General features: G+C 43.2%; 1 protein-coding gene across 1 annotated transcript in view; it reads right to left on the bottom strand.

Moving 5' to 3' along the window:
* The window catches only part of DNAH8 (dynein axonemal heavy chain 8), a 583,322-nt gene that overhangs the window by 228,968 nt on the left and 327,729 nt on the right, over nt 1-26,625 (bottom strand). The window contains exons 44-45 of the mRNA XM_078852248.1: nt 11,026-11,204; nt 1,272-1,459 (exon numbers count right to left, since the gene is read on the bottom strand). Coding sequence (XP_078708374.1) covers nt 1,272-1,459; nt 11,026-11,204 — 367 coding nt within the window. The remainder of the gene's footprint in view (nt 1-1,271; nt 1,460-11,025; nt 11,205-26,625) is intronic.

Raw genomic sequence — 26,625 nt, 5'->3', positions numbered from 1 at the left:
GTTAAGTTAATCAGCAAGCTGAGACCACAGCTGCTGCCAGGAAGCTCCCTCCACCCTGAGTCCTGTTGCATAACCCCCTGCTCTACGGAGATGGGGTAAGCGGGGTGCAGGAGCAAGGAGGAGGGGGACACCCTGACATTAGCGCACACACACCCACCCCGCACAGCAAGCAGGAGGCTCGGGGAGCAGCTCCAAGGCAGAGGGCAGGAGCAGCACTTGGCAGTGGGAGGAGGGTTAGCTGAACTGCTGGCAATTGATAGCCTGCTGGGTGGCTGCTGCACAGGGAACTTAGGGAAGCGGGGAGCTGATAGGGAGGCTGCCGGTCCACCCTGGTTCCAAGCCCCCACCAGCTAGCTGCAACGGGCTGCTCTTTCTGCAAGCAGTGGACAAAGCAGGCGGCTGCCAAACAAGTTATAAGGGAGCATTGCACTACTTTAAACGAGCATGTTCCCTACTTGATCAGCAATGTAACAACGAAACAACGTTAACCAGGACGACTTTAAGTGAGGAGTTACTGTATGCATGTGCACAAGACAAAGAAACACTGGCTTACAGTTCCATCTTGCAGCCATGGGAGGTAAAAGATAGCTGAGGGTTGTTTGGCCCCACTCTGACCTTTATGCCCTCAGCTGTGTGTGTATGTGTGTGTGTGTGTGTGTGTGTGTGAGGAGAAGAAAGGGTCATGAGGACACTCAAAACACATGCACAGCCCAACAGACATTGCTGGCCCAACGAACTATTCCAAATAAATTGGTTAGTCTCTAAGGTGCCACAAGTACTCCTTTTCTTATTCCAATCTTGAGTGCTTCGGGATGTATGCATGCCAAAAGCAGAATATATATGGAGAAGCACGTCAAGAATATTTTATTGCATTCTATTAAAAATTAAGACACCCCATCCCCCCCCACACACACACAAGATCTGTGGCAATCTTTTTAGAGGACTAGCCATCACTATCATGAAATAAGGAACAAAACTATTACTACATTAATAGGTAATTCACATTCATGATTCATTATACGGAAGGAAGCAGCATTCATTTACGCAAAAATATCTGGGCTTTGTTTTGAAAAAAAGTTCAAACAACATTTTCAGGAGATAGTGTGGTGGTAAGTAATTGTATACTTATTGTTTGCAAAATCAGTACTATGTACATACCACAATGTAATTAACAATATGCATTGTTTTCAAGTTACTATGTTATTAACTTGTATAATTTGTCTTCTCTTATCAAGGATTACCAAATTACACTCTTCCATTCGTATATTTACCATTGTAAGAAAAATTCCGAACTCTGGATTTAAATCTACAATATCTCCATCAGAAAATATGAACTGCTTTTTCCTTTCTTTCCTTGCTGTTAAAATAATATAAATTTGTTGTGCTGCAACTGATAAAACAGGTAATTCAATTCTGTTAAATTCATCGAAGCATCCCCAGGAACCTGACTGCGCAAGACCTACAATGGAAAAGGAAAATGTGGCTGATGACGGTTTCTGGAAATGATTCCCCCACAAGCCTAAGCTATTTGGTCGGCACCTCTCTTCCTGCAAATATTGCAGGCAGTTCTTTCAGTATACAAACTTCTTAACAGTGAAACGCAATCAGAATAATTGTTTTTAATTCTTCAGGGAATTGCCAGGTCTTGGATACAGGTTTTCCTACAGTTGGACCCATAATTCAGTATAAAGATTAGTTTCTTAATTTAAAAAAAAATGAGATTTGGGTTCTTTTTATCTGCCTTCTATTTTTTGAGTCTTCAGTGTGCACTTGGGTCACACTTTCAAGCTTTCCTCTGCAACCATGAAGTCTAGAAACTTTTACTACTTTTTTTTTAAGTTAAAGCTAAGATTCTCATGTAATCACTTGTCTCCAGTATCTGGGACTTTAAATAGAACACAATCGCAAGACTCAGGATAAAATTGTGAGAATAAAAAAGTGGACCGTGTAATCAGGATTATTGGTATGTAATCTATCTTTCTAAAATCACTCAGTCACACTTTCTGCATCTTTTTTCTGATCAGAACTTCAGAAACTGAACAGTACATTTTTACAGCTACATGGCTTCCCTCTTCCTCAGTATCTACTAGTATTCCTGTCCTCTTACTTTCCCTTTCTGTAAGCACCGCTCCCAAATTTCAGACTTTCACCATGAATAACTTCATATAGATTTGTAAATGAAATTTTTTAAATTGTATGTTATCTATTTATGGGTTTTATATGTCTGCCTATTACTGCAATATCTAAGTACCTTCCATATTAAATTAATACCAATATTGAAATTCCTAGTGGACTTCTTGGAGTCTGACTCTTCTTTTGGGGGTAAAATCTCTACTTTGGCTATGACATTTTCATTTTATTTTTTTATTTATCTGTTTGTTTCAGGGTGTTGGGTGTTTTTTTTCTGTGGGCAGAGTGTTTGGGTAGATGAGGGTGTCAATGTTGTGAATGTCATTCTTGCTACAGTAGATATGGTTTTGGAAGAGGAAAATTGTGCAGTATTTCCTAAAGCTGGCAACACTTTAGATTCACCTAATCTCCTGTGGAAATTCATTCCATACCCAGATCCCCTCAGCCAAGAATGTTTTCTCTCCAGCTCTCACACACTTCCTCCTGGCCTTTGCTATTGTAATTTAAAAAAAAATTACTAATCTCTCTCTCTACAATATTCACGGAGTTCCAAAAAGACAGTATCTTGACACTTTTCCATTAAACGACAAGACTCTAACATCCTAATTATGAAGCTTTCAAAACAAAATTATTATAGGCAGGGCTGGTAGCACCACCTATTATTAATGTTGCAGACACTGTAAAGGCCCAGTTGTCAGTTGCTTACAACTTTGCCACACCTTAATTTGTTTGGGCTGAAATTTTCCAGGCTGGGTGTTTGCGTGTCTGACTATTTAAGAAGATTTCAGCCATTTCCAAGAATAAGGTTAAAGGAAAAGAAACGATTACTCACCTTTTCATAAGTGTTGTTCTTTGAGATGTGTTCCATATGTTCATTACACTGTACATATGTACAGGGATGTGCAGGAGAGTTTTCCTTAGCAGTACCTGCAGGGCGGCCAACCCTGTGCCCCGGCATCCCACATCCTCCGAGTTGAAGGGATAAAGGGTGGAGCCGACTAGCCCATCCTTCAGTTCCTTTATACCAGAATCTTAGAAATTAGATTCCAAAGCATTGGGGAAGGAAGGTGGGTTGGGTAATGAATATATGGAACACATCTCAAAGAACAATAGTCACAAAAAGGTAACTCTTCTCTTCAAGTGATTGTATATGTCTGTTACACTGTAGGGGACTCCTAAACCATTTTCAATGGAGTGGGGACTAGGAGTATAATTGGAAGAGGGGTTGCAGGACCACTTTGCCCACATTCACATCTTCCCTTGATGCCTCAATAATTATACAGTATCTAGCTAATATGTGGTCTGAGGACTATGTCGCTGCTCTGCAGATGTCCACGATATGGATCTTTCCCCACAAACACTGAGGAGGTGGTGCATGCTCTAGATGAATGCTCTAACACAGAGGTCCCCAAACTGGGGGGCACTGCCCTCCCCAGAGGGTGCCAATGAATGTTCGGGGAGCTCAGCTGGGTCCCGGGCCAGCACCCATGGAGGGCAGGAGAGCCACCCAGCTCTGCTCCTGGCCCCTGCCACTGGCCCCGGCTGCTGACTCCACAGCCGGGGCCCTGGCCCTCAGCCAAGACTCCGCTCCTGTCCCCAGCTGTGGACCAAGCCTTGGCCCCCTTACCCATGTTCACATCCCCCCCCTCCCAGCCCCAGCTTGGGGGAGGTGGGAGAAGGGGCACAGACTGGAATGGGGGGGCACAGGTAAAAAGTTTGGGGATGATTGCTCTAACAGCTTCTTAAGAGCACAGTACCCTTGACAGTGTAGCACATGACAACATAGCTGGTGATCCATTTGGTGACAAGATGGCTTCTCATTCATTCTGCACAAAGTAAAAAAAGTTTAGAAAAGACCTGGAAGATCTTTGGTTTATTCAAGTAATAAGCCAAGGCTCGGTGAACATCCGAAGTGTGGTGCTTCTGTTCATCTTTGTGAGCATGTGAAAGATGACAGATAAGTACACTGACTGATTGAGATGGAAATCAGATGCTACTTTGGAAAGAAACTTAGTGTGTGAGCTAAGCTGCACCTTGTCCTTGTATAAATGGAGGATTCGTTGTCAGGGTACACTGTTCCCCTACTGTCTTTGCAGTGGAGATGGCTATTAAAAAGGCCGCCTTTGCTGAGAGGTGTAACAACAAGCAGGAGGTTAAAGGCTCAAACAGAGGTCCCATAAGAATTGACAGTACTAAATTCAAGACCCACAGTGGAGTAGGATCTCTGATGGTGGGAGCAACTTCTCTAGAGCTTTTAGGAAGCTGGTAGTCATAGGGTTAGAGATACAGTCCTGCCCTCAATTTCAGCATTTTATGCCTGTATTGCGGCCAGATGTACCTTGATGGAGAGGACTGCCAGACCTTTAAGGTGTAACAAATAATCCAAAATCTTTTGAATTGTAGATTGTGTAGGAGACACACCATGACTAGCTGCCCAGTTAGAAGAAACTTCCAATTACTAAGGCAAGTAGATCTCTTGGGTGGTTTCCTACTATTGAGCAGGACGTTCTAAACTGGTACTGAGCAGTGCACCTCCTCTGGGTTTAATTGCTGAGGAAGTAGGCCATGAGCTACAGCGACTGAGGATTCAGGTGCAACACCTGCCCATGATTCTAGGATATCAGATTTTTTTATTAGAAGTAGGTTCTTGAAGGGATGGCTTGTGTAGATTGGAGTACCACAATGTCCTTGGCCAATCTGGAACAATGAGGATAATTTTGCCTTGTTCTTGCTTTAGCTTGACAATAACCATGGGGATTAGAGGCACTGGTGTCTACATGTACAGCAGATCCTTGTCCAGTGGGAAGAGGAATGCATCTGAGATGGACTTGGGACTGTGACCTATACTTGAACAGAATCAGGAACACTTTCGGTTCTGGAGAGTTGCAAACAAATCTACTGTAGAAACAACCCCTACTTGAAAAATTGATCTTAGAGTAGCCAGCTGGAGAGACCATTTGTGATCCAAGTTGAATGACTTGTTCAGGCAGTCTGCTAGGGCATTCTGGACTCCTGGCAGGTGAGATGGTTTGAGAGTTAGCAATGTAGAAACCCATATCCATACGTAGAAACCCACAGCTTGATTGCCTCTTGAGACAAGTTGCCTGATATGGCACCCTCCTGTTTGTACACATAAAAACACTACTGTGGTATTGTCAGAGAGCACCAGGATGATTGATTTGATTCTGTCCTGTATGCGTGGAAGAAACTAACACACTCTGGATATTGCACGTAACTCAAGAACATTTATGTGTAATTGGACCTCATGAGAGACCACAAGCCATGACCCTTCAGATCACCCAAATGCACTCCCCACCTCGTGGTAGAAGCATCCATCATCTGATTATAGAGGGGAGAGTTGGTGAGAACAGGACTCCCCTACATGCCAGGATTCATCCACCAACCCCTTGCCTGGAATAAACACTAGCTTGTCCAGATAGTGCATATGAGGGCAGTAACTGATCTGAGCTGTGTGTGCAAGCCTCTGAGATGCAGTCTGGAATAGGGGAGGGAGAGGTCACAAGTCCATGCTACCATAGGTCCCAGGAGCCTGAGATAGTTCCTCACTGAGATTTGGGGACTGCTTCTGAATGGCACACAGGGGTCTCAAAGAAGAAACAACCTGGGTTGGAGCTGAAATCCCCAGAACTGTCCCAATAAATTCTATATCTCTGGAGAGCTTGAGGATCAATGTCTCTTGTTCACTTCCAGCCCTAGGTATTGGAATAGAGAGAGCATCCAATAGATACTTCCTTCCACTTGTTGACAGGAACAACTCCATAGCAACCAGTCATCCAGGTACGGATACCTTTGGACATCCCAATAGTGGAGACAAGCTGCTATCACCATGAATCTAGTGAAAGCTCTCAATGCAAATGATAGGCCAAAGGGTAGAACTGTGAACTGGAAGTGATCTCTTTCTATCATGCACCTTAGGAATATTCTGTGGCCTGGGTAGACTGCCACAAGGAAATATGCATCTCACAAATCAAAGTCAGCATACCAATCACTTGGCTCTGATGAAGGGATAATAGGTACAAGGAAAACCACAAGAAACCTCAGGTTCTTGATGCATTTGTTCAAGTTCTGAAGGTCTAGAATTGGCCTGAGACTTGTTTTGTTTTGGTTATAGGAAGTAGTGGGAGTAGAAACTCTTGTCCTGGTACTGAGGGGTCAATTCCTTTGTAGCTCCCAAGGAATAAAGAGTTTGCACTTGTCTTAGTACAGAGTTGGTTATAGGTCCCTGAAAAGGGACAGGGAAGGGGGGCCAAAGAGGGGAAAGAAAGAAACTTCAGGGTATATCCACTTTCCATTGTTCTTAGCAGCCACTTGTTTGAGGTGATGGACTGCTACGCACATAGGAAGTAGGAGAAACAGAGATCTGATCTGACAAGTAGGCTATCCTTGACAGAGGAGTCAAACAAGTTCCTTTGAAGCCTGCAGCTGTCTGGATGAAAATGACCACAGAGGTAGATGGAGTAGGCCTCCTTATAAGTTGTCTGTGTTTGTACCTGGACTGGTCCAGGTGTCTGGGTGGGTAATACTGCTGTTTCAGCTGAAACTGATACCGAAACATAGTGCTTTCCCAGGCTGGCATATAAAGACCAGTGACTTTCGCACAGCCCCGGAGACTTTCAGTATGTATACTTCCTCATCAGTCTTAAAGAAAAATAAAGCACAGCTTTCGAAGAGGAGGTCTTCAAGAGTCTGCTGCACCTCTACAGGAATCCCCAACAACTGAAGCCACAACAAATGGTGCATGACTATGGCTGTCACCATGACCCTTGCAGCTAAGTCTGAAGCATCAAGGAAAGTCTGAAGAGCAGCCTGGAAGATCAAACGACCCTCCATCAGAAGGAACTGAAACTTGTTCCTACAGTCCTCAGGTTGCTTGTTCAGGAATTTGAACATAGCAGCCAAATTTGAATAGTTGTATCAGGATAAGAGAGTCTGATGGGTAGCCATATGCAGATGTACCCCTGCAACTGAATAATACCTTTTTAAAAAAATAATTTTTGTTTGTCCTTTTCTTTGAGGGAAGCTTTTGCTCTACCTTTGTTGTGGTCTTTCATTTACTACCTACCATTACCAGAGAGCCTGACATGGAGGAGTTGATAGAAGTGTCCGTATGTCTGGGACAGAACTTGGCATTTATGTTCTATGCACTTTGCCACAAGCATGACTGATGAAGGGGTTTGCAATAGGGATTTAATGAGCTGCATTATAGTCTTACTTACAGGAAGGGCATCTTTCCATGATATAGCTGGGTGTAAAATTCCCATGAGATTATGAGGATTCTGCTCCATGAGCTCCATCTGGATACCAACCGATGTAGTATCCATCCTTTTCAGGAGCTTTGGGTAGAGCTTAATGTCATCTGGTACCAGAGAAGACACTTCAACACCAGAGCCTTATCCAGTGACAAGGATGAGATATTCAAAGAAGGCAGGGTAGAAAACTCCAGAGGCTGATCTTGCACCACAAATATAGATGGCAAGTCTGAAGCAGGTTGTGGAAAGTCCCGCTCTTGGGTGTATGGCAGCTGCTTTGTACTGATCGAAAGCGACTTCTCTCTACCAGGTGGGAAACCCTCCCTTCTTGGCGATTTGTTTCTGTAGAGTAATGAGGAAGCAGACCTTGTCACTGGAGGCATTCTTCAAGGCACCCATTAGGGCCAATAATGGGGCTGATATGGTATCAGACTCCAGTTGTGCCTAGACCAAGCACTCTAGTCTTTCAACCTGCTCTGGGCAGGATGTTTGTGAGAGCAGGAACAAGGCCTGGAGGATGCCCTGAACTCCCTGAAGTGGGAGACATAGGAACCCACTTCACACTCCAAGAAGGGTCAGAATGCTCCAAAGGCAAAGGCAGTATGGTATCAGCAGGTGTCATCAGAGATCAGGACAGTGAAATATGATAGGACTGAGATACCAGTGGCAACATCAGGGGCTTCCAAGCTATTGGTACCGTGCACTGAGGAAAAGCACAACCTGCAGTCTGGGCGAAGGAGACTGAGGAAGACTGTATCTGACCTGTGGTCACAGTTGCTGTAACAGACCCCAATGTCAGTGCTGATGTCTGCACTGCATGTGACAGTCCTGACAAGGTGCCGTTAGTTTGGATGAGCAGTGAAGTGTTACCAAGAGGAAGAGCAGATTTTTTGCAGCTATATAGGCCTCTGGCATGGTCAGTACCAATAATGTCCACTGCACCATCCAACAGCAGCGATGGTGGATCCACTGTTGCCACTGATGAAGTAGCCAGTCTTGATCATCCTGGAATGGGTACAGAAGTCAAAGGCCATGCTCTATGAGAGCCAGTATGGGGTAGTACCAGGGAGTGGCAAGCCAAAAGGTGTGGCTAATCTCTGGGCAGAAAAATCTCACACTGAGGACTCTGAGAAAGTTGAAGCAGTCTTCTTTTTCGGATTTGGAGATCAAGAGTGGTCCAATCATTTACGCTTTTTAGAGAACTGCCCTAGCAAAGAGGATAAAATGGTTATTTACCTGTATTACAACTATTGTTCTTTGAGATGTGGTTCATTTATGTATTCCACACAGGAATGTGTGCACCCCCAGCAAGCTGGAGTCAGAGAGCTTTCTGTTAGAGCACCCACCAAGGTGGCACAGGCACCCTGCACCTCCTCATGGCCCCTTCTAAGGCTATATAAGTGTGGTGCCACCCCAAACTTCCCCTCTCCCCTTATACCCTCAGTTCTTTTACATTGGAAATGTGTCTGAAGACTCCAGTGCAGAGGGGAGATAGGGTAGGTGGTGGAATACACATGTGAACCATAATTTGAAGTACTACTACAATAGGGCTAAATAATCATGTTTTCTTCTTAGAGTGGTTGATGGATGAAGCTTCAGAAAATACACAAACAATGGGACAGAGGAGCTGAGCAGATGCATATGAAGGTAGACATCTTCCAGTCAAGGGTCAAAGTATGGGTAGATGGCACACAGGACTAAATGCTCAGGGGGCTAGTGGGACTCAGGGGGCTAGTGGGAAGGGATTGGAAGATTAACATGTACAGATACTTCGGATTGGCTGTGACTGCATGTTTTCACTGCAGTTATCTCAGGTCACCAATAACTGGGATAAGCTAACTTGTGATCATGTAATTAAAGATTATAATGCATACTCAAGGAGCTGAACACAGGCAATTCTGGCATTTCTTAGCTTTGATTTCTTGACTTTGCAACCCTGATAATGTTCTTTTAACTTTGTGTGTAATACATCTATTATTGAAAAAGACTAAATGAGTATTTACCTCAGGAAAGCATATTTGTATGGCTAGGCATTACTATTTAAAATGACTAAGAAAGTGAAAATGAGAATACAAGCAAAAGGTTGATTCTATAGCCTGACAGAGCAGTCACCCAGGATATGGGACACCCAGGATCCAATCCCTCTGCTCCAATGATTCATATATTATTTACCCACAATGCAACAGCTTCAACAGGAGAGATCGAAGGACTCCCTATATTAGACTTATAGCCCAATGGTTAGAGCAGTCACCTGACAGGCAGCAGATCCTGGTTCAAATCCCTGGTTCAAGAGGGGACTTGAACCAGGGCTTTCCCACCTCCCAAGTGAGCACCCTAACCACTGCGCTAAAAGTTATGAGAGAGGTCCTACCCCTCCAGCTATTTTGTGTAAGCTCATCTACTGGGGCCTGATCCAGTAGGCAGGCTCTGAACCAGATGCGGGCAAACTGCGGCCCATGGGCCACAACCAGGCCACAGGACACTCCTGCTTGGCCCCTGAGCTCCTGGCCTGGGAGGCTCGTCCCTAGCCCCCCCCCCCCATTGTTCCCCCTCCCCCTCAGCCTCAGCTTACTGCACTGCCGGCACAATGCTCTGGGAGGCCGGGCAGCACAGTTGCAGAGCCGCAGCCTGACCCGGTGCTCCGGCTGGCGCGGCTGTAGTGCTGCCAGCCACCGGTGCTCCAGGAAGCACAGTAAGGGGGCAGGGAGTGGGGGGGTTGGATAAAGGGCAGGGGAATTGGGGGTGGTGGTCAGGGAGTGGAGGTGTGGATAAGGGTCGGGATGGTCAGAGGTCAGGGAATAGGGGTGTTGGATGGGGCAGAGGTCCTGGGGGGGCAGTCAGGAAGGAGGGGGGGTTAGATGGGGTGGCAGGGGGCAGTCAAGGGCAGGAGTTCCGGGGGCGGTCAGGGGACAGAGAGAAGGTGTGGTTGGATGGGGCAGGGGTCCCGGAGGGTAAGTCAGGAATGAGAGGGGGGGTTGGATGGGGCGGCAGGGGGCAGTCAGAGGTGGAGGATCTGGGGGTGTTCAGGGGACAGGTAGCAGGGGGTGGTGGATGGGGTAGGAGTCCCAGGGGGGCCGTCGGGGACAGGGGTGGTGGACGGGGCAGGAGTCCTGGGGGACCCGTCAGGGGGCAAGAAGTGGGGTGGGGGGTTTGGATAGGAGGCCGGGGCCGGGCCACGCCTTGCTGTTTTGGGGAGACACAGCCTCCCCTAACCAGCCCTCCATACAATTTTGGAAACCTGATGTGGCCCTCAGGCCAAAAAGTTTGCCTGCCTCTGCTCTGAACACATCTATCGGATCTGGCCCCTCAGAAGAGTTAGGCTGCTGAATGCCCATCTTCCCCTGGTTTGTGAATCACTCCAGGGCTTAGGCAGGAGGTAGGATTTGGATGCCCACAGGGAGGCAGCAAAGCCTATGCTCAGAGGCAGTCACAGGTTAGTAGTGAACTTCTACCCATTTTCAAGTGATTTAGGCTCTTAGGAGCAAGTAGAACTCCTAAGTGCCTAAGGCACTATTGAAAATGGGGGTTAAGTGCTTGTAAAATTTTATCCTATTTGACTATTATAATTTAATAAAAAAGTAATTTGTTCTTTGTTTCTCAGTACATGCAACATGGAAAATCTTACCTTTGAAAATCCTACCCAAGCCTCTGAAGTCCATTTGATCAGAACAGTTAAATACTACTACATATTTTCCCAGAGCCTTTCCCATGTCTTTTGTAGTTTCTGTTTTACCAGTTCCAGCTGGTCCTGCTGGAGCTCCTCCCATGTTCATTCCCAAAGCCTGAGCTAAGGTTATATAGCATCTGTAAATGTTAATTCAAATGTATAATTAACTATAGATGAAAGTGAGAAATAAAACCTACATGCATATAACAAAGAAATAAGTATGGGCTATAACCCTCACATTGAATTGTACCTTACTCTGAGAGCAGTCCCAATAATAACAGTAGTACTACCCACATGATAAGGTACTACTCTACATGAGTGAGAGTGGCAGAATATAGCCTTTAAATGTTAATGTCATAAATAAATCTTAACCTGATTCACCTACAGACTATAGGTATTAGATGGGGTACAATGTATGCTACCTAAAAAAGAAGCAGTAAACAACCTGCAGTATCACAATAAAGAATGTTCATTATCAATTATCATAGCAGATAGTTTTTGAAGAGCAGATTCTGCCATGGTTGTTCATGTTAAGCAGTACCTCACAGGTATATAGTCCCATTAGGCTAGATTGACTTGACTAAATGCCCATGCAGAGGAGAAAAAGGGATTAAGAACCACCTCCAAAGCAGATGGGTGAGGAATGGAAAGTCTTGGCTCAGCTCCGTCAATATGCCAGTCAGCATATCTGAGCCAGCACAGTTCAGGGGGTGTTGTAATTTGTGGCTAGTACAGGACAACAGTAAATTATTATCCTCCTACCCTTCCCCCACTTCCAGGAAAAGGGGGAGCAGGGAGGGAATTGAGCCTCAGAGATATTTCTCTGAGCCACACTGCCTCCTGGGACAACTGCAGTTAAAGACACAATCCAACCTTTTTTAAATAAAAAGCTAACTTGTGACTTTGCTTTGCTTGGCCAAGTTACACTTCACGGGGAGTAAGGAGGCCACCCAACCCCACTGCTTGATTTACCCAGACTTGGGTCTGTTGTAGAGCACAACCCCTGTTCTCTGGATATTCCTCTCAGTGAGACAATGGATGGGAAAGTGTGGAGAGAGACAGAGTGAACAAAGCCTTAGGTCAGAACAGGTATCCATACACAAGAAATAAATAAGATGCACCTTTTCAAGGGCTGCAGTAATTTACACAGAGGCCAGGGAATGACTGTGCCTCTCTGAATCACAATTCCTTTGTAAAACTACTCCTATGGAGGAGCAGTTAGGTATAAATCACCCTTGCTCAGGGCCAAGACTAAAAATTTAATCTAAATCCAAGTGAGCAGGATTCCATGAACTCTCTAGGGTTGAGATAAAGAAAATATAGGACATTTGAACAATTAAGGGACAAAAGTAGGTTACTGGCGTGTTAGTCCATGAGCCAGACAACTTTTTGGTACCACCTGGGTGGGCAAATTCCCACTTTAAAAAATATTCTTGCATACATATTACATAAATATGTGGTGGACCTTTCTGCATGGTATTTTAAAGGTGGAGGTATGCCTGTTTCCACAGTAACAGTACTACTAAGCAGAAACACTGGGTGAACAATGGGTATAGGCAATATTTTGACTAAAAATGAATTCATCTTCATCCAATTTTGGGTAATTACTTTTTTTACATTACAATAATGAATACTATGAAAAATTGTCTTATTTGCATAATCATTAACATGGCAACTACCAAATACCTAATAACGGAGGTCATGCTTCACATGAAAAATTATTTGATTCTGCACAGATTTCTCGACTTAAAATCAATTTTTGGTAGTTTTTGTATAAAATAAGGTACTGTTTGCTTCAGATTTGACTGTGATGCTATTGTGATTACTGAATGAACAATTTAATCTGATTCAGAGGTTCCCAAAAAAGCATTCACAAACTGAGTAAAAGGTCTAAAAACATGTGTCTGATATGTGATGTGGAGGCTCCTTTCACAGGACTGACCAAACCAAGAGACCTGGAATCATGAAAGAATCTTTTAAGAGACAGAGATCCAAAAATGTGCCACCATTATGCACTATAAAGACACCAATGAAGCAACACACATTTTATCACCTAAACTGCAGAAAGATCTTTATACACAAGAAAACTCTGCAACAGCATGAAAAAGAGGCAAAACCTGTAGTTAAGAAATTGGTCATGAATCATGCAAATCAATAAGGGGAATGGGAGCATCATCCACCAGAGCATACAAAAAAGTCTGTATATTTTATGACAAAGGTATCCATTTATGTGAAAGGGACCAAGTCCTGAGAGTCACCGTGGCGAGCAGTAGATCTCAGGTCAAACAGGAATGTACAGAAGAGAAGAGAAGAGAAGAGAAGAGAAGAGAAAGATATTGGTTGTTACATCAAGGGAGATGGTAGCAGCAGAAGCATACGATCACAGATCTTGTTAGAGCCTACATAAGACCATCAGAAAAGCAGAAGTTTTGTCAAGGTGAAGATGATGACAGTGTATACTTTATGAAAGAAAAAACATATGATAGTGAGAATAACTGAATAGCCTAATTTGTTTTCAAAGCCTCATATTGTATTAGTGGTGAACATGCCAGAGAAATTGGTGGCCAATATGAACTCTCTAGGTATTGAAAAAAAAATCAAGTCTCAAACATTTGGAGAACACTGGAAGCAGAATTCAGTCATAGCCTGGAGATATCAGATAATGGCAAACTTATGGTGATACCAGAAAATTTATCTAAGGCAATGTTAGTCAATGAGAATCTAAGAATGGCCTCTGAACTGGATTCACTTTTGACAGAAGACTAGGATCAGGTTTCGAAGCAATGTGCCATGATCATGCAGTTAAATGTGAAGGAATCCAAGATTGATTAACCATGGAACTAGACTGTTCTCAGTGGTAGCTGATGACAGACAAGGAGTAATGGTCTCAAGTTGCAGTGGGGGAGGTTTAGGTTGGATATTAGGAAAAACTTTTTCACTAGGAGAGTGGTGAAACACTGGAATGCGTTACCTAGAGAGGTGGTGGAATCTCCTTCCTTAGATATTTTTAAGGTCAGGATTGACACAGCCCTGGCTGGGATGATTTAGTTGGGGATGGGTCCTGCTTTGAGCAGGGGGTTGGACTAGATGACCTCCTGAGGTCCCTTCCAACCCTGATATTCTATGATTCTATTCTATGATTCTATGGCATCTACAGCCAGAGAGGCTTGATAATTATTACGCACCAATGCCAAAAATCTCTCATGGACTTCCTGCAGGTGTTAACAGGGGACACAAAAGAGAGTACAAAGATTCATACAGTCTATTTTCCCCAACATTATATATATGACATTAGTGGAAGTTTGCAGAACCCTGCAAAGCACTTCACTACTCATGGTAACAGGATATCCCCCACAAGCAATATGGAGTTGTTTCAGGCACTCAACCAAATAGATCATGGATATCTTATAGTCAGCTGGAGGAAATGGACACTCACCTCTGTCTGCAGAAGCTGGTTAATGAGGAGGAATCAGGTTTGTCAATACCATCCAACATTCTGCCCTGCATCTCTACAACTTTGGCATATGATAACAGCAACAGACTTGATTAGACACACTCAGTGATTCAGGGACATCAAAGATTAAATGTTATTGCAGTGTAGCCTCAGATATGAACTACTGGACAAGCCAAGATGCCTCCATATGCAGAGAAAGTCAAAAACAACAGCATCACTCCTCCACCACTACTGCTTACTCTTTATAATGCTGGTAACTGAGTTGGCCCTTCTGGATGGAACCAGTGGAGGTACACTATGAAGGGGCCATTCACAATGCTCATGTTAAGAATGAAGTATGGTCTCTGCTCAGGCAAACAGATGTAAATAACCAATCAGCTCCTGGATTGACTTCAGTATCCAAGCATGCAACAAGGTCAGTATGACTCAGGACAAGGTTGGATATTTGCCAGTCATGAATGCACCACTGACTAAAAAATCTTTTAGATGTCCACAGACTAAAAACTCCTTAATTAGACTCTGAAAATACTGGGAAAAAATCAATTTATATTTTACGAAGTGTGTGTCTTTGACGAGGCATTGTATGCAGAGATACTGTGGAAGAATGAGAAAAAAATGATAAAATTCCAATCTATAATTATCAGAATGGGAGCATTTCATAAAATATGCAATATGATGTCAATCACTGGGAAAAGATTCCAATGATTTAGGAGTCCAGTATTACTGCTGAAAGTTCCATTGGGATGTACTGGAAGGACCCAAGCACCACTCAGCTGTTAGACTACTCAAATCAGTGTAGGAGGCCCTGATGAGATTAGTCAGGAAGGGCATTTATACCTGGATGGAGGACCACCACTTGATTGATTTACAAATCCTCAATGACACAATCTGGATGGAGAAGCTATATGGCAACATAAACCAGTTGAATGATATCCTCAACCATTCATCCTGTGTTTGGATTTCAGCTTTTTAACACATACCTGAACCATTTGAGTAATGAAAACAGCGACTTATCAACATTCTGGATGAGTTAAACTGATATGGTTGTTGTGGTTCCTGGCCTTTTTCTCAAGCATCCAGAGAAGGTGACTGGGTTTCTTCACCTAACCATGATCGGAGTCATGATACCTTAGTGGTTTGGCTGATGACAAGCAGAATTAAACAAGATATCTGCTAGTGTTCTTCATACAAATGGCATGGTTGGAGATAGAACATCCTGAGGTGTGTGATCATTTCAAAATCGGAAGCTTCTCTGTACAGATGGAGTAATGAAACCCTTTGGAAAAATTCCTGTAGATCAGGCCATTCAGGAGACTGTCAATAAGGACACACAGATAACAGATGGGACCAAAGAATTAAGTCCTCAGTCTGGGGCAGTGAACAGGTATTACCTAACTGTGGAGTGCAGAGATACCTATTTTTAGAAAACTAAGGCAAACAGTACAGATCCAGACACCTGGCATATCTCATGCAGATCTTGAGCCACCCAGGTTAGAGAGAGATGAAAATGACGTCAGTCACTGACAGATACACTGGAGAAGACCTGGGTCAATCCCTTTGTAGAACTAAATTAATTAGTCCGTCTCTTCACTTGTTCTGTAGCTCCTGAAGATGTTAGCAAGGATCTGTGTGACAGGGCTCACTCGCTCTGCACTGGATGCTGAAGGGTTAACTCTACATTGTGGGCTGAGGAAACCATGCCCACTTCACTCTATTAGGCATGCTCCAGGTGCAGTGGTATAAAAGAGAGCAGCTCACCTCAGTTGGGGCTGACTGCTGGGGAGGAAGGACGTATTTTGCTGGCTCCTGCCAAGGATCAGCTGATGCCCAAGGCCGTGGGAGCCCAAGACACCGCAACCCAGGCAGACACCAAGGTACCTATGGAGACTTCACTGCATCCAGAGTCACCAGGGACAGCACAGAGAGAGAATCTGGCAATAACAGAGATGCCCAGACCAGGATAGTGGGAACTATGGTAGGAAGCAGCCAAGCGGAATTTGATAGGTGCAGGGGCAGCCCATCCATATAGGTGAACTAGGTGGTCACCTATGGTGCCAAGTTAAATGGGGCACCAAATTTGAGCGAAAAAATAAAAAAAAAATTAAAAAGGTGAAAAAAAATACAAATAAAATAACGAAGATTTCATTATTTCAATTCCTGTGTGCATACAGAGGAAATATGAATTATAATTCATTTCTCTACATTTGAGAATTTATTAATATGTCAAATCTTTTATTTACTGCAAAAGTAAATAATATTTTACCGAATTTTTTTTTCAATTTGTGATGTAGGGTCAAGATGACCCACTCTGCAATTTTGATTAGCAATAACTCAGCCACAATGAAACACATCTGCCAGTGGCAAGAGCTGCAACGCCAGTGACACCTAACTCGAATATACATCAAGGTTGCATAGCTGGAAATTCATGTAGAACGGAGATATTGCGAGTTGATACATGTCAAACAGTCATTTTAACACATGTCACAGGTAGATGGTTAAGAATTGAGCAAATACTGTAGAAAATTGTGTTTCTTGGTGCCAAAGAATAAAGAATAACATCTTTCAGCATTATATATCCAAAATGTGAGTGAGTATCTTTAAGTGTTCTTAAACCTTAGCGTTATTATCGGACTGTATAATTATGAATTTTTCTTTGTTATAACTGGTTCACATGTAATAAATAAGGTCCATAAAAGAAAAGTAACAGCGTTAACGCTTAATAGACTATGAAAGTGATGTCATCACACTCCAAGCGGGTAACCGTGAGGAAGTGGATTTCTTTCCAAACAACTGGTGTCAAGTTATAATGTAGAAAAAGGTCATTTTGTTTCTGTGTAAATGCTGTAGCTAACTGTTTTAATAGGTAAGTGAGTGTATGTTACTACTCATTGAACCTTTAAGCAGTGAAAAGACGTGTTGGGATGGCTGCACTGTGGTTTAAATTGCCAACCACATGGTGGGTGTGTCAGCCATCCTTAACGCTATAATGCTTGCAGTCAGGAGCACAGTACATAACAATATTCAAATGCCCCATGGCAGAAACAGGAAAAAGAAAACCCTCAGAAGCTGAGTATTGTAATGAAAGGCTGAGAAGGAAAAGGACCAAGCAAAACAGCAGGGATCCTTCCTGAAATATCTTCTCTTTAATCCAAATAAAAAAGGAAGCAGTTCACAGCATCCAGATGAAGGAATTTCACTTTGAGATGAGGGTAGCTCACATCCACAAAAAGGAGTTTGGAAATTCAACATGATAGAAACTTACTTCTAGATGAAGGCAGCTCAGAGCATCAGACTGATATGGAAGTGGAGAAAATTTATTCACCTTCAGAGACACATGAAGAAATTGAAGTAAATGAAGTAGAAGGAAGAAAGGATGAGGAAGCTACGAACAAGTTACAGTATGGGGACCCAGCTTCCTGGCCCAGATGTGATGACAGTGTGCAGCAAATTCTCGTGGAAATGGACCCGAACAAGTTCATGAATTTCCCTTCCCTGAGGATGGAAATAAAAGAAAATTCTCTGCTCAGCATTACAAGAGGAAACTCATTAATGGGGAAGAAATTCATCAAAACTGGTTATAATATTCAGTGTCGAAGGACTCTGTGTTTTGCTTTTGCTGCAAGTTGTTTAGAAATCAAACAATTGGTATATCACTTACTGAAAATGGTTCGAAGAACTGGAAAAACATATCTTCAATTCTCTCTTCACATGAAAGAAGTACAGAACATTTGGAATCTTTTCAAAATTGGAAAGAACTTGAATTACAATTGAAAAAAGAAAAAACTATCAATCAAAATTTACATGTGATCAAGGAAAAAGAAGAATATTGGCAACAAATATTAGAGTGTCTGATTGCTGTAGTGAGAGTTCTTGATGTGCAAAATTTAGCATTCCGCGGCTGTGGTAGAAATGAAAAATTATACACTCCAGGTAATGGAAAATTTTTAAAATTTGTTGAATACCTAGCTTTGTTTGATCCAGTCATGAAGGAGCATCTATGTAAAATAACTGATCATGGAACACAGGTTCATTACTTAGGAAAAAATATGCAGAATGAACTGATTCAAATCCTAGGAAATGCCATTAAAAAGAAAATTGTAGAAGCTGCCCATTCTGCAAAATACCTTTCAATAATATTGGACTGTACACCAGATGTGAGTCATGTTGAACAAATAGCGATGATCATTCATTTTCTTGATTTGGAAACTCTGCAGATGAAGATAATGTTGAAGTGCTCATAAAGGAACATTTTTGGGGTTTCATACCACTGAAGGAGACGACTGGAGCATTTATGACTAAAATTATTCTACAAGACCTTGAAACGACATCATTATCTATTGAAAACGTACATGGCCAAGGCTATGATAATGGAAGTAATATGAAGAGTAAAGACAATGGTGTGCAAAGGAGAATGATGGAAATCAATCCTAGGGCCTTTTTTGTTTCTTGCAGTGCGCATTCTCTGAATTTGGTTGTCAATGATGCTGCTAGATGCTGTCTGGAGGCAAGCAGTTTCTTTGACCTGGTGCAACACGTTTATATGTTTTTCTCAGGCTCAACATGCCATTGGGAGATTCTGACTCGCCATGTGAATTCTCTAACTGTGAAACCACTTGATCAGACAAGATGGGAGAGTCACATTGATGCTTTGTAGCCTCTTCGCTATGAACTTGGAAACATTTATGATGTCCTAACTGAAATTTCTGATCATACTACCAAAACAAAGGTTCAAAGTGAATTTCTACTTTGCAGTCTTTGATACTGCTATTCACTTGTTTGATGAAAAACAGATGCAGCAGACAGAGTTAGTGTTTGGCTTTCTATATGATATCCACAGCTTGCAAAAGAAACAGCAAAACAGATAAGAGAATTTTGTATAAAACTGGAGTCGGCATTGACTCATGAAAATTCAAAAGACATTGATGCTACAGATGTGTAGTGAGCTTCAGGCTTTTTCAAGATGACTTAAGGAACATTCCACTCCTGAAGAAGTACTGAAGTTTGTTTGTGAAAATAAACCCATAGACAGCTTTCAAAACATTTTTATAGCTCTACACATTCTTTTAACTTTGCCGGTTTCCGTAGCTAGTGGGGAACGTAGCTTCTCAAAGTTAAAATTGATAAAAACATATCTGAGTTCAACAATGGTGCAAGAGAGACTTGTTGGACTTGCCACAATGTCAATAGAACATGAAATAGTTGGAAAACTGGATCTAAAAGAACTAGCGACTGAATTTTCAAAACTTAAAGCAAGAAAAGCCATGTTTTAAGAGCACAGAGTGTTTTTTATTTGGAGTGTTTTGTAAATACAGGTTAAAGTTCATTGAAGAGTTTTCTTATTTCTTTCTATATTGGATGTGGTGGTAATGGCAGTTAAAGCAGGATAGCGTAATGGATGATTTTGGATTTGTAGTAATAAAAATTATAATTAACATTTTAATGCATTTTTATTTGAAATCACACTGAACTATCATCTAGCTGTTGTGTACAAATCTATTCTGAAAATGTCGTGTCTCTATTTTATCTGATCTCAGAAACATTGGCTGGACAGACGGATGGACAAACCGAATAATTAACCCTCTGTTTAAAAAAAAAAACGGTTAAAAACACTGAAAGGAAAAAAAGGGGAAAATATTTCCCAGTTTACTAAAAACCTCAGCCTAAATCTGCCCTTGGGTTTGGGGGTGGGGGGTGCCGATTGCATGGTTCACCTAAGGCACCAGTTGCTGGCAGCTAGTCTAGGGCTGCCCCTGGATAGGGGCCTGATTAGTGAACTGGAATTTTTGAGTCAGTGTGTTTTGGTTGGAAACCCCTCCTCCCCCTCCGACTCAGTGGCATGCACCCCTGCCATGACCAGGGCCCTGGGCTGGGGTCCGGCGGAGAGGGAGGGTCCAGACCGCCCTACCCAGGCCACCCCTACCCCTTTCCTGTGCGTGGTGGCCCCCATCTTGGCTGACCCTAGCCTCTAGGCCTTACTGCCCTGCTGACAAGGGTGAATTTACTGACTGGCCACTAGGCCTTATTGCCCCTGTCTCCCTGGGGCAAATCTACTGACTGTAGCTGCTAGGCCTTACTGCCCCGCTAGGAGGGTCAGCACTATAGACTGATAACTGGACCTTACTGCCTGCTAAGAGGGGAGAACCTACTGACTTTGGCCATTGGGCCACACTGCCCAGCTATTAGGGTGAGTATATTGACTTTGGTTTAGGAGGCTGTGTGGGACACACTTGCCCCGCACTTGACGGGTTTTCCCCCCAACCCTGTCACAATCTCTTACATGCAAAGGAGAAAAAAGAAGGTGCATATATAGCATTCAGACATAACAGACTAGAAACTGTGCAGCCAACCCAGAACTCCTGTGATAGGCTGCCAAAGCAAAAACAAAAGACATTCAGTGATAAAGAAATCCAGGAAAACAAAAGTCTCAAATAAGGAGATTATATTAAAGGTGGATCACATATCCCACATGCATCAAATAGGAATCTGGACATAAGGGAAGTACTGCAGCACCCCTTAGGACCACTGCCCCAGGCTCTCACCATCTTTGATGGCACCATGAGGAAGACAAATAAAGCAGCCCTGACAAGGAATCTTGAGGAAAAGAGTTGGCATAATCCCTAGCCCATCTGCTTACACCATAGATGGAATGTCTTATACACAAAATAAATATTAAGAACAAAACATATGGTGATCTGTCAGAGAATGTGTCAGCCTTGAAGACTACAACTGACAGTGACAGGATAGATGTGATCTCCAATATGTTCAGTTACAACTTTTAGTGGGGTGGTTTAGTCAGCCAGTAGATTTAGTGGTCTGGGCTGCCAACCTCAGTCTCTCCCTCAGTTCAATATGACTTGGGCCCTTTGGTTGAGGTCCCTGCTGGACCAGCCTCTTTACCTGTAACCCCTTGCCCTGCCCTTCTGGAGGCCAGGTATAAGGGGTCCCAGCCCAGGGCCCTAAAAGTGTTGAAGCTTGGGATGGCCTGAGATCAGCCCCTCAAAATTTGGCCCATTGGCCACGTCCTACCACACCTTGTGTCTCAGTTTGGCATATGGTTGCAGTCCTTGCCTCAAACCCCCACCATCTAGGACTGATGACTGCAGCCCTCTGTTGCCCTTGCCTCGCATTCTACCTCCTTCTTGGGTAGTGTCAAGGGGTGGGGAGGAAGACTCATAGCTGAACCCCCACAGTAGCGGTTTCTTCTCCTGCTGCTGCAGAGTAGTGCTCCTTCAGGAAACGGCTTCTGTATTTTCTCTCCCCCACCCCCTATCCCTGGCTGCCAGAGCTCTCTTTATACTGGTCTTTTCCTCAGGAGCATGCTCAGCAGTACCTGAGGGGATGAGCTTTCCTAGCCCAGTCCTGCTCCGGTCCTTCTCCTGTCTCAATCTTAGTGTGGAGTGTGTAAACCCTACCACACATCTCCATTAAAAATTCAGAGATGGAAAATAAAAGAGCAGACCCTGAAGTTCTATTGAAGAATATTGGATCTTCTGGCCTGATACAAACACTGGAGGTGTTTTCCTGAATGTTCTACCAGCAAGACTTCTTTCATCAAATTCTTATGTGATGAATGGAAAAAGCCTTATTTCCTGGAAAAAACAGGTGAGATAATGTATATGACATACCAGGAGTACTGTATAACAAGCTTACCAAACTTTCTGGACTTGTCCTCTTCACAAAAATCACACACACGGATAATGTTACATGCAAAGCATGCATCAAAGAACCATGAAATCAGTTATTACTGTATCTGAGGACACTGATGTGCCAATTCTTACCCTTGCTTTCTTCAGAAACATTGGCAAAAATCTATGCCAGATCTGACATAAAAAATCAAATAAGGTACATAGATGTAACCAAACTTGGCATCACATCACTAAGAAAATAAGTCTGCTCAGCCCTGTTGGGAATGCATGCATTCACTGGTATGATTCTGTTAGCACATTTGCAAGATGTGGGAAAGATATTGGTGTAAAGTTAAATCACCAGAAAAGAGTACATTTACTGAGCACTGGCAGAGTTAGGGTAACAGAGGTCTTATATAAAGACCTTTCAACACCATCTTCAGGAATTCACCTGTACAATGTATGTTGCTAAGTCAAATATCACAGAGCTAAATGAGCTAAGATACCAGAACTGCTAAGAAGGGAGATGTTGAATATGGCCTGCTTCCTCTGTGCAAAGACTGCCTCTACCTGAATGTTTTGTGCCAGTTATGAGGCTGCTGTCTAGTGTAGGAGCCTGGAGTAGTATCCAGTCATAACCAGCCATACCATGGGGCATGGCTGGGTCATAGAATCATAGAATATCAGGGTTGGAAGGGACCTCAGGAGGTCATCCAGTCCAACCCCCTCCTCAAAGCAGGACTAATCCCCAACTAAATCATCCCAGCCAGGGCTCTGTCAAGCCTGACTTTAAAAACCTCTAAGGAAGGAGATTCCACCACCTCCCTAGGTAACCCATTCGAGTGCTTCACCACCCTCCTACTGAAAAAGTTTTTCCTAATATTCAACCTAAACAGCCCTTACTGCAACTTGAGACCATTACTCCTTGTTCTGTCATCTGCTACCACTGAGAACAGTCTAGATCCATCCTCTTTGGAACCCCCTTTCAGGCAGTTGAAAGCAGCTATCGAATCCCCCCTCATTCTTCTCTTCCACAGACTAAATAACCCCAGTCCCCACAGCGTCTCCTCATAAGTCATGTGTTCCAGCCCCCAATCATTTTTGTTGCCCTCCGCTGGACTCTTTCCAATTTTTCCACATCCTTCTTGTAGTGTGGGGCCCAAAACTAGACACAGTACTCCAGATGGGGCCTCATCAATGCCGAATAGAGGGGAATGATCACGGCGCTCGATCTGCTGGCAATGCTCCTACTTATACAACCCAAAATGCTGTTAGCCTTCTTGGCAACACAGGCACACTGTTGACTCATATCCAGCTTCTCATCCACTGTAACCCCTAAGTTCTTTTCTGCAGAACTGCTGCCCAGCCACTCGGTCCCTAGTCTGTAGCGGTTCATTGGATTCTTCCATCCTAAGTGCAAGACTCTGCACTTGTCCTTGTTGAACCTCATCAGATTTCTTTTGGCCCAATCCTCCAATTTGTCTAGGTCCCTCTGTATCCATATCCTATCCCTACCCTCCAGCGTATCTACCACTCCTCCCAGTTTAGTGTCATCTGCAAACTTGCTGAGGGTGCAATCCACGCCATCCTCCAGATCATTAATGAAGATATTGAACAAAACTGGCCTGAGGACCGACCCTTGGGGCACTCCGCTTGATACCGACTGCCAACTAGACATGGAGCCATTGATCACTACCTGTTGAGCCCGATGATCTGGCCAGCTTTCTATCCACCTTATAGTCCACTCATCCAGCCCATACTTCTTTAACTTGCTGGCAAGAATACTGTGGGAGACCATATCCAAAGCTTTGCTAAAGTCAAGGAATAACACGTCCACTGCTTTCCCCCCATCCACAGAGCCAGTTATCTCGTCACAGAAGGCAATTAGGTTATAAAGGCATGACTTGCCCTTGGTGAATCCATGCTGACTGTTCTTGATCACTTTCCTCTCCTCTAAGTGCTTCAAAATTGATTCCTTGAGGACCTGCTCCATGATTTTTCCAGGGACTGAGGAGAGGCTGACTGGCCTGTAGTTCCCCGGATCCTCATTCTTCCCTTTTTTAAAGATGGGCACTACACATTAGCCTTTTCCCAGTCATCCAGGACCTCCCCTGATCGCTATCAGTTTTCAAAGATAATGGCCAATGGCTCTGCAATCACATCCACCAACTCCTTTAGCACCTTCGGATGCAGTGCATCCAGCCCCATGGACTTGTGCTCGTCCAGCTTTTTTAAATAGTTTGGAACCACTTCTTTCTCCACAGAGGGCTGGTCACCTCCTCCCCAAGCTGTGCTGCCCAGTGCAATAGTCTGGGAGCTGACCTTGTTCGTGAAGACAGAGGCAAAAAAAGAATTTAATACATTAGCTTTTTCCACATCCTCTGTCACTAGGTTGCCTCCTGCATTCAGTAAGGGGCCCACACTTTCCTTGACCTTCTTCTGGTTGCTAAAATACCTGAAGAAACCCTTCTTGTTACTCTTAACATCCCTTGCTAGCTGCAACTCGAAGTGTGATTTGGCCTTCCTGATGTCATTCCTGCATGCCTGAGCAATATTTTTATATTCCTCCCTGGTCATTTGTCCAATCTTCCACTTCTTGTAAGCTTCTTTTTTGTTTTTAAGATCAGCAAGGATTTCACTGTTAAGCCAAGCTGGTCGCCTGCCATATTTACTATTCTTTCTACACATCAGGATGGTTTGTTCCTGCAACCTCAATAAGGATTCTTTATAATATAGCCAGCTCTCCTTTCCCCCTCATGTTATTCTCCTAGGGGATCCTGCCCATCAATTCCCTGAGGGAGTCAAAGTCTGCTTTTCTGAAGTCCAGGGTCTGTATTGTGCTGTTCTCCTTTCTTCCTTGTGTCAGGATCCTGAACTCAACAATCTCATGGTCACTGTCTCATGTAGAAGGGTGAGCTGACAACAGAATGGATGAAAGGCTGGCCTGCCCCTGAGGTAGTCTTGCAGCTGAGAGCTTGTAAATGCATCATAGAATGCAAATTACCTGATTGCCAGTGCCTTACACATGGACTCAAATGCTCTCTAGCACATATTTTGCAAATGTGTGATAACATGGATGTGACACTATGGAGGACAGTTCAGATAACGAAGATGAGGATACAAATGGAGAGGACATTCTAGTCAGCTGCTGAATACTGGATTGTTAGTGGGTTAACCTTTCATATTATTATGGGCTTGATACATCATTCAATATAGTTATGGCAGAACATACAATAATATTAGTAGCATTGAGAAAGCATCAACAACACGGAAAGATACATTTCTGTTAATTTTGTAGTATTTAGATGGGGGAGTGGAATTAATTACATGTTTTGTATATAAAGAGTTGAAATTAATGTCTTCAACATGATACCAAAATGCTCCTTTTTGCTTACTACTGAACAATGTGTTGAATAATATAATCAAGTTTGTTTCCTTTCACTTAAGTCATTACATAACAAATCTGCTTATTAGGAATTTTTTCAAAAATTGATAGCTAACCAGAAAAACAAATAAAACCTCTAAATGGGCTCAGTTCTACCACTAAGTTATTCTTCAGAAAGATCCAGCATAAATCTGTTGACACAAAGCTGTTTAAAATTCAGGAAGAGATTTTTTCCCCACCCAAATTGGCACCAATGTGCAATTTTCTTATTGTTTAGTTCATAATTATGTACCTGGAGTTCCAGGAGAATACTTGACTGCAATTTCACACTCTTGGGAGCGGTACCATCAGAACCACTTATCAGGAAGGGGCTGTGCAGATGCCCTCTCACAGATTTGGATGTTCAAAGTAAGATTACATAATGGACCTAAGCACTAACAGGCCTCAGTTTTTCCAACAATTTGAAACATGTCTTTCATGCCTGATTTCAAGTCACAGGAGCAGGAAAATCAGTTAATTGAAGATATGGCAAGGGATAATGGAATACCAAGAGCTAGAAAACTCTGTGACTAAGGGAAGTGACTTCAATGCTTGTACACGAATGCAAGGAGTCTGGGAAATAAAATGGAGGAACTGGAACAACTAGTGCAGTAGGTCAAACCGGATATTATAGAAACATGGTAGAATAGCACTCAGATGGATGCACAACTGGTTGGAAAAGCATACTCAGAATCGTTATCGATGGTACAGAGTCAAGTGGAAAGGCCACATCAAATGGGGTCCTACAGGGATCTGTCCTGGGTCTGGTTCTATTTGGTATCTTCATATATGATTTGAATACTGGCATAGAGAGTCCACTTATAAAGTTTGCAGATACCAAGTGGGGAGGAATTGAAAGCACTTTGGAAGACAGGATTAGAATTCAGAATGATGATTGACAAACCAGAGAAACCAATTAAAATAAATAGGATTAAATTCAAAAAGGACAAATGCAAAATACTACACTTAGGAAGGATCAACAGCACGAATACAAAATGGCAAATGACTGCCTAGGACAGAGTACTGTAGCAAAGGATCTGGGCATAGGTGACAAC

Source organism: Lepidochelys kempii, chromosome 3 (assembly GCF_965140285.1).
Source record: "Lepidochelys kempii isolate rLepKem1 chromosome 3, rLepKem1.hap1, whole genome shotgun sequence".
NCBI lineage: Eukaryota > Metazoa > Chordata > Testudines > Cheloniidae > Lepidochelys > Lepidochelys kempii.
Note: the sequence above shows the minus strand (reverse complement) of the source record. Positions and strands in the feature narration are given on the sequence as shown.